Source organism: Triturus cristatus, chromosome 9, assembly GCF_964204655.1.
Source record: "Triturus cristatus chromosome 9, aTriCri1.1, whole genome shotgun sequence".
Classification (NCBI taxonomy): domain Eukaryota; kingdom Metazoa; phylum Chordata; class Amphibia; order Caudata; family Salamandridae; genus Triturus; species Triturus cristatus.
This window is the reverse complement of record NC_140592.1, coordinates 1,147,688,784-1,147,709,310: the sequence shown is the minus strand read 5'-3', so window position 1 is coordinate 1,147,709,310 and position 20,527 is coordinate 1,147,688,784. Positions and strand designations below refer to the sequence as shown.

At 48.8% G+C, this 20,527-nt stretch overlaps 1 protein-coding gene across 1 annotated transcript in view; it reads left to right on the top strand.

Annotated features, from left to right (window-relative positions):
* VPS39 (VPS39 subunit of HOPS complex) overlaps positions 1 to 20,527 on the top strand; it is a 341,156-nt gene that overhangs the window by 223,448 nt on the left and 97,181 nt on the right. The window contains exon 15 of the mRNA XM_085627090.1: positions 8,872 to 8,958. Coding sequence (XP_085483216.1) covers positions 8,872 to 8,958 — 87 coding nt within the window. The remainder of the gene's footprint in view (positions 1 to 8,871; positions 8,959 to 20,527) is intronic.

The window sequence follows — 20,527 nt, the reverse complement described above, 5'->3', positions numbered from 1 at the left end:
GTTGCTGATTGGATAAAATAAATAACAATCACAATATACAAACTTTTTGGATAGTGCAGGTCAAATAAATACTGGCTTAATGATTCAATAAATAGGGGTGATCATAAATACTGAAGGCCTAAATAAAGGTGCAATACATACAGGCAATTAAATATTCTGAGGCAATAAATACTGTAACCAATAAATATTGTGCATCAATAAATACTGTGGACCAATAAATACAGTGAAGCAATAAATAGGTTAAATACAATAAATACAGTGCCCCTAATAAATACTTAAAAGCTGACAGTGACATTCATAGAATCAGATCACTTTTGAATTCCTAAGGGCTGATTTGGCCCAGGCACAGCTTGTGGGGATGGGGAAGGCTTGAGGGTGTCTACTCCCTGGCTTGGACAAGGCTGAGGCCTAAACTGAGGTAGATCAAGGGGGGAATACCAGAGACCTGGCTCTCTCCCTCCACACAACTTCTCTAGATTAGTCCCAGCTCACCCCTGGCACAGTCAGGTTGGTTCTAGCACCTCCCTAGCCCCTTAGAGCAGTCTCTCAGGTCTCCACAGGGCCTTAGGCGCCCTCTACTCCACTTACTGCCCTTTTTCTGATGCTCCGACGCCGCAGGAGTCGTGTCGACGCCGTGAGGCGGTTCCGGTTCGATGTCGGCGGCCTCGGCACAATGTCAGTTCTTGACGACGCCGGTAGGCGGTTCCGGTTCGATGTCGGCGGCCTCGGCTCGATCTCGACTTCCGATTCAATGGCGTCGGGCAGTCTTTACTCGATGTCGACTTCGGGCGGCTCCGGTCCGATGGCGACCTCAACTTCGATGACGTCGGCTGGCCTTGACTCGATGTCGACTTCCGGCGGCTCCGGAGTGCGATCCTCACTCCCGACCTCCGGTGCTCCTCTCCTTAGGTTTCCGGCGACTCCGGAGTGCGATCCTCACTCCCGACCTCCGGTACACCTCACCTCGGTCTCCGACGACTCCGGAGGGCGGACTTCACTCCTCCGATGACGCCGCTCACTCGACCTCGGGTGACTTCCTCCTCGACCTCTGGTACTCCTCACGACCTCTGACGGCGCCCTCTCTCGACCTCTGGCGGCTCCGGGTACGACGTCTGCTTTTCCAGTCAGCGCCGCTTCTCCACCTCGGGCTCCAGGTCTCAGGCTACTCGACGTCGGACTCCAGGGAAACCAGTTTCCAGGTCAGGATCTTGCTGTTCTCTGTTTCTAAGGCCTGTTCCTGCTGTCCAGGTCCTTAGGATGGGTTTTCTTGCTTCTTCCCACACAGGGCTCCAGGCTGGGCTCAGTCAGTAGGGACTAGTATCAAGGGTGGGTTTATGGACCCCACTCCAGGCACAAGTTTCCACCCCTGCTGCTTCACTCCTTCCTCCTTCAAGTTTCTGCTGCTCACTCTTCACCAGTCAGGTGCCAACTGCCATCTCCAACTGCCAACTCTCTGTCTTAGCTTCGCAACATTCTAAACCGCCTCCAACTGTCACAGGGTTCTGGAATGTTCTGGAAGGTGCTAGCAGGTTCCAGTGGATGCTGGTGATGTCACAGGTGGCCACCATTTTGTGCTCCAGGCCCTCAGACAGAAGTTTCAGGGGTAGCTAAAATGGCTCCCTGAATCTGCAGCAACACGAAAAAGTCTGGTGGTTCCCAAAAAGGAAAAATTCAAACCGGGTTTGAGGCAAAAGTGGGACAAAATAAATAATGATGAGGAGGGACCACCCAAAGGGCTGACAGGTCTAACACGCGTCCCCCCCAGCTGAAAGTGGGGAGAGCTACCCAACCCCTTGGGAGTTCTCATCACTAAGGCGGAAATACCTTGAGAGACCGTCTGCATTGGCGTGGTCCACTCCAGGCCGATGTTCCACCTGAAAGTCCATTCCCTGTAGGGAAATAGACCACCTCAACAACTTGGGATTCTCCCCCTTCATTTGCATCAGCCAACGAAGGGGTCTGTGGTCGGTCTGAACTAGGAAGTGCGAGCCAAACAGGTATGGCCGCAACTTCTTCAGAGCCCATACCACTGCAAAGGCTTCACGCTCTATTGCACTCCACTTCTGTTCCCTGGGAAGTAGTCTCCGGGATAGGAAGACCACGGGTTGATCCAGACCCTCTTCGTTGAGTTGCGATAACACTGCCCCAATGCCATGTTCTGATGCATCTGTCTGGACAATGAACTCCTTGGAAAAGTCTGGGGCCCTTAAGACCGGGGCCTCGCACATGGCTTTCTTCAATCTCTCAAAGGCTTGCTGACAAGCCTCCGTCCAGACTACCCGTCGAGGTTGTTTCTTGGACGTGAGCTCCGTGAGGGGGGCTACGATGGTACCGTACCCCTTCACGAAGCGGCGGTAGTATCCCGTGAGGCCCAAAAATGCTCGGACCTCAGTCTGTGTCTTGGGGGGTTCCCAGGCCATGATGGCCTCGATCTTCGCCTGGAGGGGTTGCACCGCTCCCCTACCCACCAAGTGTCCAAGGTACACTACCGACCCCTGCCCGATCTGGCACTTGCTGGCCTTGATCGTCAATCCAGCTTGTCTCAGGGCCTGGAGAACAGCTTGCAGGTGACGCAAGTGATCCTCCCAGCTGTTACTGAAGACGGCTATGTCATCCAGATAAGCAGCAGAGAAACTCTCCATTCCGGTGAGGATCTGGTTTACCAGGCGCTGAAACGTGGCAGGTGCGTTCTTGAGCCCAAAGGGCATCACACAGAACTGGTAGTGGCCATTGGGCGTGGAGAAGGCTGACCTTTCCCTTGCTCCATCAGTCAAAGAGATCTGCCAGTACCCTGAAGTAAGGTCAAAGGTACTTAGATATTGGGCAGCTCCCAGCCGGTCAATCAATTCATCCGCCCTAGGGATCGGATGAGCATCAGTTTTGGTCACTGAATTCAGTCCCCGATAGTCCACACAGAACCTCAGTTCTGGTTGGGCACCCGGTGGTGCAGCTTTTGGTACTAACACCACCGGACTGGACCAGGGGCTGCTAGAAGGTTCGATCACTCCTAGCTCCAGCATCTTAGTGACTTCACTATGAATGCTGGCCTTCACCTTGTCTGACATCCGGTAGATCTTGGACTTCACAGGTGGGCTGTCTCCTGTGTCCACGTCATGGACGCACAGGTGAGTCCTACCCGGGACAAGGGAGAACAACGAAGAGTACTGCCCCAGGACCTGGCGACAGTCCTCCTGCTGTTCAGGAGTTAGAGATGGGGAGAGAATCACTCCCTCCACCGACCCATCCTTCTCTTGAGACGCAAACAGATCAGGGAGAGGCTCGCTTTCCACGTCCTCTCCTCCGTCAGTCACCATCATCAAGATGACTTCGGGCCTCTCGTGGTGGGGTTTGAGGCGGTTGGCATGCAGCACCCGCAGGGGCTGACGAGGGGTCTTCAGGTCCACCAAGTAGGTAGCCTTACCCTTCTTCTCCAACACCTCAAAGGGTCCTGACCAGCGATCCTGGAGGGCACTAAGCTCTCCCGGTTCGATCACCCACACCTTCTGGCCAGGCTCCAACTCCACCGGGTGAGCATTGTGGTCATACCACGCCTTCATCACTGCTTGGCTGGCTTCCAAGTTGTCAGAAGCTTGCTTCCACAACTTAGCCATTTGGCTCCGGAAGGCCAGCATGTAGCTCACCACATCCTGGGGAAGCTTTCTGGGAGTTCTTTCCCATCCGTCTCTCACCAGGTTGAGAGGTCCACGTACAGGGTGCCCATACAGAAGCTCGAAGGGGCTGAAGCCCACTCCCTTCTGTGGCACTTCCCTGTAGGAAAAAAGTAAACAGGGTAGGAGGACGTCCCATTTCCTCCGCAGGCTTTCAGGCAGACTTCTGATCATGCCCTTCAAGGTTTTGTTAAACTTCTCCACCAGACCATTTGTCTGGGGGTGGTAAGGAGTGGTGAACTGGTATGTCACTCCACACTCCTTCCACATGGCCCGCATGTACGCTGACATGAAGTTGGTCCCCCTGTCGGACACAACTTCCTTGGGAAAACCCACTCGGGTAAAGATTCCCATCAGGGCCCTAGCCACAACAGGTGCTGTTATGGTCCTCAGAGGTATTGCCTCTGGGTACCGTGTGGCATGATCCACCAGAACCAGGATAAACCTGTGACCAGCTGTAGTCGGTGGATCTAACGGACCCACAATGTCGATGCCCACCCTTTCAAAGGGGGTGCTAACGACAGGAAGTGGTTCCAGGGGAGCTTTCAGCTTCACCCCTGTTTTCCCACTGGCTTGGCAAGACACACATGTCCGGCAGTAGGTATCGGACGACACTTTCATCTGAGGCCAATAAAAGTGTGGGACAAGACGGGCGAAGGTCTTGTCTTGCCCCAGGTGTCCTGCCAAGGGGATCTCGTGAGCCAACTCCAGTAGGAAGGCTCGATAACGTTGAGGAACTACCAAGGCTCGTGACGATCCATGTAGGGGTGCCTTGGGTTCACTGTAGAGGAGGCCATCCTCCCAGTAAACACTGTAGTTCCCTTCAACGTTCCCTGCTGCCTGGGCTTCGGCCTGACGCCTTAGCCCCTCAAGGGTAGGGCACTCCCTCTGGCCCTGGCAGAATTCCTCCCTGGACGGGCCTCCCTCCACGTGCCACTCGGCCGGGATGGGTAGGTCCTCCAGGTTGGTAACGTCCCCCACCGCAGACTCCTGGTCCACCACCTCCGGTGGCCTATCCGTCCTACGGGGTGGGGACGCCGAGGCAGGCTCCTCCTGTCCTCGGTTCTTCCCTTGACTGGCAGCTGGCTGGGCCTTTGTTCCAGGCTCCAGCCGAAATGAACTCCCTCTTCGGGTAGTCGCGGACCTTGTGCTAACACAGGCCCAGTCAGGTGTACCGAGCATCTCGGTGTGAGTCCGGTATTCCACCTCCTTCCAAGCGTTGTGCTCCATGTCATTCCCCAGCAGACAATCGACTGGCACGGCAGGGCTTACGGCAACTCGAAGTGAACCTGCAACCCCCCCCCATTCAAAGGGAACCTCGGCCACTGGATAGTGGCCTGTTCTGCCGTCAGCCATCGCGGCTGGGTGGAGTACATCGGGAATTACCTGCTCTGGAGACACCAGTTGGCTACGCACCATAGTCATACTGGCTCCTGTGTCTCTCAGAGCCTCCCCTCTTTGGCCGTTGATGGTGACCCACTGCCCATACTTTGCGGTATTTGCGGGCACCTGGATCTTAGGAACCATCTCCCGTTCTCCCAGGGACACTAAAGTGACACCCGCCCACTCCCTTCCCTTAGTTAAGGGCATCTCCTCCCCGAGCACTACACTAGCTACTCCGGGGGTCTTTCCTCCAGTGGGAGGGGGTGGTCGTTTCAAGCACTTCGGATCTCCTTTATAGTGTCCAACGCCACCGCACTCATAGCAATGGACAACCCTTGGCTGCTGACTCTGGCCAGGATTAGGGTTTCTGGGTGGGTTAGCCCTAGGGGTGAATCCTGTTCCCTTCCCTTGGAAGTTATTTTGGGGGCCTTTGGAGAACTCCTTTTTCTTTTCCCCTCCCTCTTTCTTCTGGGGGGCGCCCTGTCCGGCCTTTTGAGTATCCCCTCCAGTCCCCCTTGTGGACACCCGGGTACTAGCCCAAATGTCCGCCTCCTCAGCAAGCTTCCGGGGACTGGTCAGCTTGCTATCCACCAGGTGTTGCCGCAGTTCAGGGAAACATTTCTCGAGCAGGTGTTCCTTCAGTACTAGGTCAAACAACCCCTCGTAGTTCCTCACTTCACTGCCCTGAATCCAACCTTCCAGTGCCTTCTTTGCATAGTCCAGGAAGTCCGCCAAATTCTGTGTGCCCAGTTTGTGACTACCCCTGAACTTCTGTCTGTACTTTTCGGGTGTTAGTCCAAACTTCCTTATGAGCGCCAGTTTCATGGTGGGGTAGTGGGTCTGCTCATCCTCTTCGAGGGCCAATAAAGCATCCCTACCAGCTGGAGGCATGTACTTGTACAATCCCCCTCCCCAGTACTTCTCTGGAACCCCATGGGCCCTCAACGAGACCTCATAGGCCGCTAGCCACTTGGCGATATCGTCGCCCACTCCATAGCTAGCTACTATGTCCTTTGGCAGGTATGGTTTAGGTTCCCTGGTGATCTCTTGGGTTTGGCTGCCACCATTAGGAACAGGTTGTGCCCCGATTCTCAGGATCTGAAGATCTATTTCTTTCAGTCGTAATTCATGGGCCATCCTCCTTCTCCTTCTCCAGCCTTGCTAAGTCCCATGTGAGCTGTCTTTTCTCCCTCCGGTCTGTTAACTCCACTTCAGACAAGCCACCGCTAGAGGCACTGCTGCCCTTCCTAGAAATGGTTCTGGGCCCCGCTGACAGGTTCCCCACCTCAGGTTGGTACATCTCAGCCCCCTCGGTGTCAGGCTCTCTATCCCTGTCCTCCTCCTCAGCCTTGCTTTCTCGGCGTGCCTCCCCCCAAGCCCTTAAGCTGGTTTGGAGTGCACCCTTCTTTGCTCCTGGGGGACAGTACACCCCCTCCCGCTGGCAAAACTCCCTGAGTTGGGCCACAGTGTACGTTTCTAGATTTTCTAGTACAAATTCCATCTCGCCCACTCAGGTTAGAGGACAGTTATTTGCAGTAACAATGCAGGGGGGTACCTTTAATAATACCTCCTCCCACCACCAGAGTAAATTTGGAAAAAACAAAAACCCACAATTAGGAAGGCCGCTTTGAGAAAACTCCCGGTGTAGGCCTATGGACTACCCACAGTTATTGTTAAGTATACGTAGGCACAGCTCTATCCCACCACTGAACACCAATTTATGTTGGAAAAACCACACTCCCACTCTGAAAGGGTGGTGGTGGTCTTCCGGAACACACTGGTAGCTTGGCTCGAGTGGTCAGGAATCAGGCTCCGTGCTAAGCATACGACATACCCATACAATAACCATGCGTGCATCCGTTCCAAAAACGACTCTACACCGTAAAAATTATGAAAATATCTTTCTTTATCTTCTTTTTCTCTTAGTTGCTGATTGGATAAAATAAAGAACAATCACAATATACAAACTTTTTGGATAGTGCAGGTCAAATAAATACTGGCTTAATGATTCAATAAATAGGGGTGATCATAAATACTGAAGGCCTAAATAAAGGTGCAATACATACAGGCAATTAAATATTCTGAGGCAATAAATACTGTAACCAATAAATATTGTGCATCAATAAATACTGTGGACCAATAAATACAGTGAAGCAATAAATAGGTTAAATACAATAAATACAGTGCCCCTAATAAATACTTAAAAGCTGACAGTGACATTCATAGAATCAGATCACTTTTGAATTCCTAAGGGCTGATTTGGCCCAGGCACAGCTTGTGGGGATGGGGAAGGCTTGAGGGTGTCTACTCCCTGGCTTGGACAAGGCTGAGGCCTAAACTGAGGTAGATCAAGGGGGGAATACCAGAGACCTGGCTCTCTCCCTCCACACAACTTCTCTAGATTAGTCCCAGCTCACCCCTGGCACAGTCAGGTTGGTTCTAGCACCTCCCTAGCCCCTTAGAGCAGTCTCTCAGGTCTCCACAGGGCCTTAGGCGCCCTCTACTCCACTTACTGCCCTTTTTCTGATGCTCCGACGCCGCTGGAGTCGTGTCGACGCCGTGAGGCGGTTCCGGTTCGATGTCGGCGGCCTCGGCACAATGTCAGTTCTTGATGACGCCGGTAGGCGGTTCCGGTTCGATGTCGGCGGCCTCGGCTCGATCTCTACTTCCGATTCGATGGCGTCGGGCAGTCTTTACTCGATGTCGACTTCGGGCGGCTCCGGTCCGATGGCGACCTCAACTTCGATGACGTCGGCCGGCCTTGACTCGATGTCGACTTCCGGCGGCTCCGGAGTGCGACCTCCACTCCCGACCTCCGGTACACCTCACCTCGGTCTCCGACGACTCCGGAGGGCGGACTTCACTCCTCCGATGACGCCGCTCACTCGACCTCGGGTGACTTCCTCCTCGACCTCTGGTACTCCTCACGACCTCTGACGGCGCCCTCTCTCGACCTCTGGCGGCTCCGGGTACGACGTCTGCTTTTCCAGTCAGCGCCGCTTCTCCACCTCGGGCTCCAGGTCTCAGGCTACTCGACGTCGGACTCCAGGGAAACCAGTTTCCAGGTCAGGATCTTGCTGTTCTCTGTTTCTAAGGCCTGTTCCTGCTGTCCAGGTCCTTAGGATGGGTTTTCTTGCTTCTTCCCACACAGGGCTCCAGGCTGGGCTCAGTCAGTAGGGACTAGTATCAAGGGTGGGTTTATGGACCCCACTCCAGGCACAAGTTTCCACCCCTGCTGCTTCACTCCTTCCTCCTTCAAGTTTCTGCTGCTCACTCTTCACCAGCCAGCTCCAACTGCCAACTCTCTGTCTTAGCTTCCCAACATTCTAAACCGCCTCCAACTGTCACAGGGTTCTGGAATGTTCTGGAAGGTGCTAGCAGGTTCCAGTGGATGCTGGTGATGTCACAGGTGGCCACCATTTTGTGCTCCAGGCCCTCAGACAGAAGTTTCAGGGGTAGCTAAAATGGCTCCCTGAATCTGCAGCAACACGAAAAAGTCTGGTGGTTCCCAAAAAGGAAAAATTCAAACAGGGTTTGAGGCAAAAGTGGGACAAAATAAATAATGATGAGGAGGGACCACCCAAAGGGCTGACAGGTCTAACACTCGTTCTTTGGTTTTCAGTGCATTATTTAAAACTGGCAAAGTGCAGTTCATATAAGTTGATGAATGGAGGGCACCTATTGTTTTGAGAGTCACTGGGTTAACACTGGCTAGTACTTTTTCTTTAAACCTGTTCAGCTTTCAGACCTGGTGAAAGAATTGTAATGATGAAGAACATAAATAAGAAACCAATTGAAATACTCCTTCTGTCATTTGCAGCCCTTCAGGTTTTGGTGGATCAGTCCAAAAAAGCGAACTCTCCATTGAAGGGCCACGAGAGGACTGTTCAGTATCTTCAGCGGCTAGGTGAGCAGTAAGTAGAAATGCGTTAGAGGCATCTCTTCGATATGTAAAACATGAAAATAAATCATTGTGCTAAAGTGCGTATTGCATCTCTCTTGGTTGGAATGCAATTCTATACTATCTCATTTATTGCAGTCTTACCACTTGATTTATTTTTGGAGAAATTCAGTCTTGGTCTCTAGCATGTATTTTTACTAATATTAAGAATCTTTGCAAAGGGCTGAATATTTTAGATTTAGATTGGTTATTGGTATCATCACAGAATCCAAGGTACATTAATCAAACATTTGTACATCGCTACTTCACCATATAATGTCAAATACAATTATTTGAAGTAAGCTATTGTTTCAAACACACCACATTATACGTAGCGCAATTCTCAAGTGGGCCCCTGAAGAGACAACTGGTAAGCAGAAACACAAGCATCCTGAACAATAAGTACTGTTAATTCTTTCTCTAGCACTCCTAAACCCTCTTCCTGTTGTAAAGAATCCTTGTTCATCTCATCTGGAATCTTCCACCAAACACCTAGAGAGATCCTCTGGTCCCCCGCTTCAGACAGTTCGCTTAGTCCTACCCACTGTCCGACATAAGTCACTGAAGCAGGCCACAGCAGAGTCCGCATGGCAGAAGGCAAAACACTTCCCCTTGTGTTCTATTCTCAAACTTGCCGAATGAATCACTGAAGCAATCCGCCCAGGCTGCATCAATTTTTTTCTTTATGTCCAACACGTCTCTTAATTTTTAATGTGTCTACTGAAATCAGCGAGCAACAAAATCTCTTCTTACCTACTTAGCGTACTTAGTCAGACACAGAAATCTTATGCCGTTCACAAGCCGGGAGACCATGTCTGCATCATTCACAGAAATTCATTATTTATTGATTCAGTTTATTTTATGAGAAAGTCGCATTTGGGTCCTACCTTCAACAAATACAGGGGTGAAAACACCTGAATTCTTTCTGAATCCAAAATCTACTATCACCACTGTGTCGTACAAAATCATGCTTCTCTTCTAGTAGTGAACATTTCATTCAAACTTCAAATGTTTCAGTAAATCAAAGATCTTTTGATGAACCATCTTCTTCAGGACATAAAACTGTAGTAAAAGATGTTTCTATGGATGTCACACATCATCATATATTGGGTCTTTAATAAGATTATTAATCACTGATTAAGATGGTTTCTTCCTTAATTTTGGGGGAATCTTATAATTAATATAAAGTGATTCTGCCATTGGGCTTCTCTGACAGGGTATAGTTATTTATGAAAAAAAATAACTCATCAATAATGATGAATGTTTTTTTATGTAATGAAATATAGCTGTTTAGCCTGCTTCCTATACAGATTGTTAAAGGCCCCTATAACAAGGGAGAGGTCCTTTAACAACCAGCATTGCCAGAAGCAGAAGGGCAATGTATGGGATAAATTACCCCCTGTCATACATTATAAGGATATTGCCTATAGAGGAATGAGGCCAAATGCTGAGTTCCTTTATAAGGTTAGGAAACTCCAAGGTGACTTGCAATATCCTTATATTATATGGTATGGGGTACTTTATTCTTTATAGTATATGGTCACATTATCAGCTTCCTTTTCCCACAAGCCACTTAAATCCTTGGTAAGAATACAAATATAATCTCTAGAACACCACACAAAAAAGAAAGACTCTACCTTTTCTATAACTACCTTAGGAGTGTAAAAAATAAACATGTTGCCATAAATCTCCCTATTCAGATTCTTTCCACAACTTGAAAAATAGAGCAGAAGAAAGAAAAGCGACGTTTAGTTTTTGCTGTTTGAACACCTGCTTTAATTTTGCGCCGTGACCTTTCCGACCTTTTACCTCGGCTGCTGGTTTTGGCAGCAGGCATTGTGACATCAGAACTTCACTGTAATAAGTTATTGCAGTTAACTTCTGGCATGATTTCTTTATGATCACTGACTGAGTGTATCGCTAGCTGCCTATTATAAAATTTTTTTAGAGACTACCTTCTAATACAGGGATTGCATAATCCCATGTATTATAAGGCTATTGAAACACTTCACCCACTGAGGGTAGAATGTTCTGAATTAAGGAGAAACAGCAAGACAAACAATGGAATGTTGGAGCAGAAGGTGTATCCCAGCCATTATTAGCCCTGAGTCAAATAATTGTCTTTAATGGAACTCCTAAAATTCCAATCTTGTAATATTGCCTTATAGTCCGCTCCAGCGTTAAAGGCCCGAGCTGAATACGAGTGTCTTTAACAAGAGAGCGGGACTTTAAAGCTGGTATAGCCCAGTTACGGAGAGCTATAAGGCTATTAGAACATTCCACCGCTAGAGGATAGAATGTTCTAATAAATAAAACAAAGCTGTCACGGAGCCCGAGGGACTCAACTCCCCGTGGGCTCTGTGAGGACTTAGTTCACAGCAACCGCTGTGAACGACAACATTGGAATGTTGGATCCTGGGTTTCTACCGGTCATTAGAAACCCTGGGCACTCCAATGGTTTCAATGGAGCCCCCAACATTCCAGTGTTCTAATGAGTATTACACTCCATCGTGTACATTTTCCATAGGCGAGTAAAAGTGCATAACAGACTTAAGGTGGAAAACGATTGTCACCACATGTGAAAAGTGAAAACTGTGACAAAGTTCAGAAGCAATATCTACTGCTCTAGAATTCCCAATCACTCTTCACCTCTGTGGAAAAACCCCGACCCGCCTTCCCATCCAGAACCTTCCACCAAACTCCCAGAGATCCTCAGGCCTGTGCTAGTCATTGTAGGAAGCTGGCTTTTTAGGTCTCGCATAGGGCAGCGCATGCGCTGCCTCTACGAGGCATTAAGTATTTAGTATTAGTGGGGAAACTCCACCCATTGCATTTATATATGTTTTTTAGCTTGCCATTGGTTAAACCTGGCATTGCTCTTTTTATGTAGCTATTGGATTGGCTGGTGGTCCGAAACGTCATTTCCGTTTTGCTTCCATTGTGCTGGAAGCAGCACCGACCAACTACCACTTACTTTCGCTCCTGGCTGTTATCTATACGTTTAGGGACTACTTGTTTTTTTGATTCGCGCTCCGCGCACCATGCCCGCTTTCACTTTCAAAGCAGGGACAATGGCGGACGTCGTAATAACTGTGCACCAGCCCTCGCGCTCTCTCCTATGGTAAGTCCCCTTCTTCCTTCTGAAACCACTTTGCTTTATGAGTAGCTTCTCCCATTCACGCACTCAACATGCCATGCCCGCTTTCACTTTCAAAGAAGGGACAATGGCGACCCTTGTCATGACTCTGCTCCAGCCCTCGTGCTCTCTCTTATCCTAACTCCCCTTCTTCTTTTTGAAACTGCTTTGCCGCCCCATGCCGTGCCTTTCATTTGCATTTCTTAAGTGCACCGCAGTGATTTTGGGATCAACGGTGTCTGTGTCCCTCTTGCTTTAGCCCCGCCCTTCCCTCCTCATGGCGTGCCTTTTATTTGCATTTATTAATCGGGCCTCAGTGATTTTAGGCTTGAGGGTGTCTTTTTCTGTGCTGTTTAAGCCCCGCCCTTCCATTTCCCATGTTGGCCAAACCATCCGGTAGCTGCATGTAGGTCGAGAAACATTTTTGGGGACACGCTGCCAATCACAGCACTCAGTGCTGTGCTCTTCTCCACCATTACGTCATATCGTATTTTTTAAATGATTTTCTCCACATAGATGCAGCCACGCGCTGCCCTCCGTGCAGTGCCCTACTCCGTGCAGTGCCCTCCCCCACCATTACCTCACGTGCGGTTTTAAAAGAAAGTAATGCATCTGTTGACATAGCTGCAACTTCGCGCTGCACTCGGTGCTGCTGAGCGCAGCTGCAACTAGCTGCGGTTAGCCAATTTCTTAAAAACGATGTGCCATGCTGGGATCAAGCACATCGTTTATCTGACTATTCTGTGCAAAAGAGGGGCACTGTAATATTGGCTAACTCCTCATATTGTACGGGCCATCTCTGCATGTAGGGTGTGGCTTAACGGCTAGGGCGGCCAATTGGGAAGCGGGTTCGAGTCTGATGGGAGGCTCAATCATCCTGGGATTCTGGGCGAATCACTTAATCCCATATCAATGAATTACCTAATTCCGGTTGCTAATGCAAAGACGTGTGAGATCAGTTTTCAATTACATATATAACTATATTTGCAGAAGGTATGCGAGTTACTATTTGGAAACACTTCCGCGGTGATAAAAGTAAAAAGGCTGTTATCTGGCTGTCCCAGAGCCCAACAGGCAACAATTGCACAAGTTCTAAATTTAGACGCAACTAAATATAAACCTGCTGTGCTCCTATATTGCTTCCGCCCTGCCTACCCACAGTCTTCTGTCCTTTCTCTCACCACACACCCCCCCAGCCTTCCTACCCTCCGGCCCCAGCCCTCCTGTCACCTCCGTCTCTCACCACACACACCCCCAGCCCTCCTACCCTCCGGCCCCAGCCCTCCTGTCACTTCCCTCCCTCACCACACACACCCCCAGCCCTCCCCTCCCTCTGGCCCCAGCCCTCCTGTCTCTCCTCCCCTCTCCACACCCTCAACCCTCGGCCTCCAGTCCCACCTCTTCTCTCAGTTTCTGTAGTTTCCATTAGGAGTTAGGGGGATGAGGCGCCCACGAAGCACCCCTTGCCGCTGCCAGGATTAACTCTCTTTTGTCACTATAACCCCGTTGCATTCTGGGTCTAGTAGTTTCTATCCATAAGACCCGCGGACCGGACGCGCCCACCCTGACAGAGTTAACTAAAGCCAGGGCCAGCTGAGGGGGCGAGTTTGTGACGTGGGACCACTTTGGCATATGCCCCTCTTCTGTCCCATTACCCTTGGACTTTTAACCCCTGGTGCCCCTACACATGTCACCTATGGCCCTAGCCTTACTTCAAACCATGGCTGGAAACGAGCCATAGTTAAGTGAGTTTCCAAAGAGATCCACCATTTTCCCCTTGGAGAAGAGAGCCAGGGTGACTCCGCCTTTCATCCGTGTGGCGGAGAGTCAGGGTGACTCCACCTTTTACCCTATGGAGGAGAGGGCCACGCTGACTTCACGTTTTATCCGTGTGGATGACAGCGCCAAGGTGATTACACCTTTAATCCTTATGAAGGGTAGAGTCTGGGTGACTGGCTGCACCTGTTTATTTGTTCGCAGGAGAGTCTGGGTGACTGTACTTTTTATCCATGTGGAGGAGAAAGTTTGAGTGTGCTCCTGCACACAACACATGCCCCCGCACCTCTAGCAGTGTCATCACGGGGAGTTTAAACCCTACAATGGGCCTGTCCTCGGGAACTGAACATAGCTTGTTTTCTTTGTACTTTGAGGTGTTTCCTCCGTCAGTCCAGCTGCTGGGAATCGTGAGTTGTTGAGCGTGCAGCAAGGGTGGGGCCTTGGGTGCAGCCCCTCCCTGGACAGGTGAGCCGTGTGCGCTGCAATTCCGGCAACCAAGCAAACACTGAGAGAGGGAGAGGTTCAACCGCACCATGCCAGATAGACACACTAACAGAGGGCAGAGACAAGCAGACAGTACCCACAGAGGAGGCCATGCAGAGACCGACGCTGGCGTCCGGCCGAAACTGCTCCCAATCAGACACATAACTCCTTTGTCCGTCCCAAAGGGGATGGGATGGGGGATGGGGGGGGGGGCATCTAGGACTCAAGGTAATAAAGACCAGTGCTTGAAATGCGAATATAAAAAGAGCGTGTACTCTTTGCCCCAGTGTACCTGTTTGCTACTCAGAGGTGCTGGTACTCACTCTCCCATTCAAAAGTACTGCATTCCAATTGAAAAGTGCAGGTCATTTCCCTTTCAAATTGAAGAAGAGCGGGCACTAAGTTCCTGATGGACCTGCTCATTTAAAGCACTGAATTTCATGTCATCACGGACGTTGTTTTCAGCCCTGGGCTTTAAATCCATAAATGAATGGTATGAAGCGTGTCAGTGGCTAAATGGATGCAAACGTGGACTACAATACCCCGAATGCACGTGGCTGCCATATTACAACTCACGACTAAAACAGTGCCATGAAGCGAGGTGGCCTCCTCCTGAGCCCCCACACACTGATAAACAGTGAAGGAGTGCTGGCTCTAACTCTGGGGGCAGCTCCGTCTAACCCTTCCCAGGGTCCCTCACTTGGTTGCTGGGGGACCCCCATTGACTCCAAGCTGTGCTTTTGGAATGTTCGGTGAGCAGGCCTTCCCGACTATCAGCTGACGCGGCTTCAACGGGTGCAGACCCCGTGGATTGGCTTGTTCTCGGGTGATGCCAGGACAATAGTGCTCCCCATTTGAGGAAAGCTTGCCATTGGCTGACAGCGTGAAGGCACGAGTGGGATTTAAGAATCTGACGCGAGTCCATAAATGTCGTATGTTGCTTGGTACGATTAACTGACCCTTAAGATGCCTCTGCCTGTAAAGCCACCCCAAGATCTGTCTGTGCTGGAAGTCCCCAGCGCCAATTATAAATTATCAAATAGGGATGATATGTTATGGTACTGAGTATGTATTCAAAGCCCATCGTTTGACGATTTTTTGGCTTCTTGGCGCTTAGTGGAGATTCTCCATGATTGGACGTAACGATGGAACTAACTACCCACTCATTTAAGAGCGTCCCTTTGCATTTTTTTAGTACAAAAGCAGGAAGGTTGGTATTTTGCTAACTCCTACTTGAAAATCGCGTGCTGCCCTACCGCGAGATTTTTTCCCCCGAAATTACCCGCGTGTTTCACACCTGGATACAGGTTGGTGTGTGGTGCACACGTGTTATAAATATTCAGTTGTAAGAGAGACGGACAGCCAGTCAGAGCGACAGGGCAGACTCCACAGAGACAGACAGCCGGACAGAAGGCCTGGGCATACCTTGAAGAGATGAGAGTGGGATAACTTCCCATAGTGCTATCAACGAGACAGACGGACAGATGGCCCGACCGAGTCAGGGGGCAGCCCACGCAAATACAGGGGGCCGGGAGAATGTCATTGTCTTATTACTGAAGGGCCAGAGATGCACACTGTGGAATAGGGCAGTGCCCGGCGGCAGGAGGGGTGCTGCTGCTGTAAACAGAAACGCAAAAACTGCTTTTGTATGGAGTATACACACAAGTATTGTAAAAGCCTTTCATTTACATCTATGCATTTAAAATATACATCTATATGTTCTTTTTAATAAAGGAACGAATATTGTTCAGTTAAACATAGTGTATTCACGTTGTTTGGCCCACAGAAGTGTCATACTTTACTGTTTGTCCCCGGATTTTTGGGCGACTTGGATAGTTTAAACAAGCATTTGCAATGCAAAAGGTCTCGCATTTATGCAAGTTTGCGCTATCGACATTGCAAACAACACTGCTTTTTATTTTTGTTTTCGTTTTTGAAACATAAATAAAATGCATTGTCATTTACAGTGCCAATAGCTTAAACGCGCGTAAATGCGAGACCTATTGCATTGCAAATGCTTGTTTTCCCTGCAAATGGTATAAAAAAGGGACTCGTGGGGCTGAAATCACCATCTTCCCTTTTTTCAGGGACAAGCAGACTTTTGTCAGAAAACCAAAATTGACCTAGCCCATTTCTGCTATTTTTTGTGCTTTCAACCCCTTTCCAGTTAATGGGTGTGAAAGCAATAATGGAGCCTGGAAAGCTATACATTTTAGAAAAGTAGACAACATTCTGAATTCCTCAAGGGGTCATTTGTGTAGATCCTTCAAGGTTTCTTTATAGAAACTAACAGTTGAAGAGAGGAAAATTGAAAATTAGTTGAAAAAAACAGACATTTGTGTCAACGTTTTCACCTGTAACTTCTAATTACATCAGCTGTTTGAAAGCGATATACCGTTACGTCCGCTAAACCTTTCTAGTTGTGGGGATATAAAGGACTTGTAGGTTCATCAAGAACCAGACGAACCCAGAGCCAATAACTAAGCAGCATCTTGCAATGGTTTTTTATTATATACCGGGTATATAGCAATTATTCTGGGAAAATGTATACATTAAAAAATAGGTATGAAAGACACCTATGTATTTCTGAAATGGGAACAAAATATAGAGTTTAGAAACAGTAGATATTTGCACATTTCCGAAATTGGGAGTACCCATACTAGCATGAGAATTAGAGGTCATTTTTCAAAATGACTTCTTTTTGACACATTGTCTTTCATTTGGAAGGCAAAAATGCATCGAAAGTCAATAGGTAGTAACAGTTGCTCTACAATTCTGTGTTACCCTAAGTCGCCCGATAAAAATGGTACCTCACTTGTGTGGGTAGGCCTAGTGCCCGTGACAGGGAACGGCTCAAAACGCAACATGGACACGCTTTATTTTTACAGTGAAAACAGACCCTTTTTTAGGTCTCGCTGAGCCAAAGGCTCGAAGAGACATTTTATATGTGGGATTTTCAAAGTGCTACCCACAGTTTTGGCTGGCCTAAACCTTGAGTGCACGATCATATGCACGTGCACAGCTGCTCCCACTCCCCCCTCCCTTCTCTATAGCTTTGGCTCCTTGGTTTTTTATTACACCCTCCCTTCTCTCCCCGCTGTTTTCACACTACCCCCTCCCTTCTAATCAGTTTCCTTTCTGCTCCCTTAATCGCGTCTCCGATCACTTTAACTACTTCAAATGCAGCGCGCACCCCTGCTTTCACTTTTTTTTTTTCTTTGCTGCTGGCATTTCCACATCTGGCAGCTTCCTGCCCTCACCGGACACTGTTTATTTATTTATATTTAATATTCACGAGATCTCTGTTTATTTAATTATAATTAAAGGATGCAGCCCATGCTGAGGCTCAAACCCTGTTCCCCTGCTCCAAAGTCGACATCTTTATATGTTGAGCCACTTCCTGGCCATCGTTTGTTTGTGCTGAAGTTCCTGCTCTGCCCTTGCTGGGTGCTAAGCTGCTGGCAGCTGCATTGCGCGTGATCGTCTTTGAAGTGGTTTGGCTACGTGCATGCCTTTATCTTGTTTTAATGAGTTTCTGTTTCTACTCTGATAGACTCTGTTTTACTCCACGCCACTCTGTTTTACTCCACTCTGCGTTACTTCATTCCACAGCTTTACTCCGGTCCACTCTGCGTTACTCCAGTTCACTCTGTTTACTCTGATCCACTATGCTTTGGTCCACTCTGCTTTACTTTACTCTGCTTTACTTTACTCTGCTTTGCTTTACTCTGCTTTGCTTTTCTGCTTTGCTTTACCCCACTCCGCTTTGCTTTACTCCACTCTGCTTTGCTTTACTCCACTCTGCTTTGCTTTACTCCACTCTGCTTTGCTTTACTCCACTCCGCTTTGCTTTACTCCACTCCACTCTGATTTACTCCACTCCACTCTGCCTTACTTCGGTCCACTCTGCCTTACGCCGGTCCACTCTGCTTTACTCCACTCTGCTTTACTCCACTCTGCTTTACTCCACTCTGCTTTACTCCACTCTGCTTTACTCCACTCTGCTTTACTCCACTCTGCTTTACTCCACTCACGCCACTGCACTTCACGCCACTGCACTTTACGCGACCGCACTCCACAAAACTGCACTTCAATCTACACAACTGCACTCCATGCCACTCAGCTCAATACAATGCCACTACACGCAACACCACTCAGCTCAATGCAAAGCCACTACACGCAACACCTCTCAATGCAATGCCACTACACGCAACACCACTCTACTCTACACCACTCCACGTAGTGCCACTATATGCTACTTCACACGACGCCACCCCGCACAGCTGCACTTTACGCGATGCGGCCCCACTCTACACAACTGCATTCCACACAACTGTGCTCCACTTTGCACCACACCACTCCATGCAGTGTTAATCAATGCAGCGCCACCCACGCAATGCCACTCCTTGCAATGACACTCCACACAACACCACTCCACGCAACCCCACTCCTCTATGCAACACCAGTCCAACCAACTGCACTTCACACAATGCTACACTACTGCACGCCAAACCACTCTACTCTACGCAATGCCACTCTACGCAATACCACTCAATACAATGGCAATCCATACAATCACACCACACAACATATTTACAATCCATATAATACCACTCAGCACCACATAATTCAACTCCACCTAATTACACACTACTCAATACCACATAAATACACCCCACATAAATAAACGCTATACCACATAACAATCTACATAAAAACTCTCCACCATGCCACATAATTCCACTCAACACAATTTCACTCTATACCTCACTGTTCCATGCCACACTATTCAACTCCACCCAAATCCATTCCACACCACAAATTACAAAAAGCAAACATTATTCCACCCCACAACACAATTCCACCACACATCGCATATAGCCAACTTACAACACACAATTCAAAATCATACCTTAAAATTCAACAGCACACCACAGAATTAAAGTCCACTATATAAAACTCCACAACACAAAATACCATTCATCATAATTACACACAATCCCACTTCACATAATTCCAATACACTCAAAAACACATACTATTCACATAATACAACTGCTCACCATGCCACATAATTCCACTACACAAATCCACTCTATGACAGACAATTTCATGCCACACAATGCCAGAATTATTCCAATACAACCCACAAAATTCCACTACACACCACATACATCCACTCCAATCCATAACATATAGGGAAAAGACATTTACAACTCCAATAGCTCTAACTCTTTCTTTTTTGTTTGCATCCAAACACATAGATCTGAAGCTCATCTCCAACCTAGTTCTTCTTTTCCTCACCAAACAGGTAAACCTATCCACACAGTTCCACACCACACAATTCAACTCCACACATTTGCAATCCACACCACATGATTCGTGGCATAGGCGTACCCGCCGTCCCCACTACATTCACCACAGTCCTTTGGGGCAACTTGCTGGTGTGACGAGCAGTGTGCGACCAACTTGTGTTCAAATTATTACGGCTCCCGTGAGCTATCGGGCTGACGAGCCCTGGTTCTGCACCTGCGCGCCATGAGAGGTATTTGACCGGTTTTAATTACATTTTGGCAGTCCACTCGGCACCCCTTTACATTGTCCTGCTCCCTGCTGACGAGAGGCAACTACCTCGAAACACGTGTCCAGGGATGGCTAAATGCAACACATACTGTTTTCTTTTTACACATCGTGGCATAGGCGTACCCGCCGTCGCCACTACATTCACCACAGTCCTTTGGGGCAACTTGCTGATGTGACGAGCAGTGTGCGACCAACTTGTGTTCAAATTATTACGGCTCCCGTGAGCTATCGGGCTGACGAGCCCTGGTTCTGCACCTGCGCGCCATGAGAGGTATTTGACCTGTTTTAATTACATTTTGGCAGTCCACTCGGCACCCCTTTACATTGTCCTGCTCCCTGCTGTCGAGAGGCAACTACCTCGAAACACGTGTCCAGGGATGGCTAAATGCAACACATACTGTTTTCTTTTTACACATCGTGGCATAGGCGTACCCGCCGTCGCCACTAAATTCACCACAGTCCTTTGGGGCAACTTGCTGGTGTGACGAGCAGTGTGCGACCAACTTGTGTTCAAACACACCACATGATTCGACACCAAACCACATTATACAACTCAAC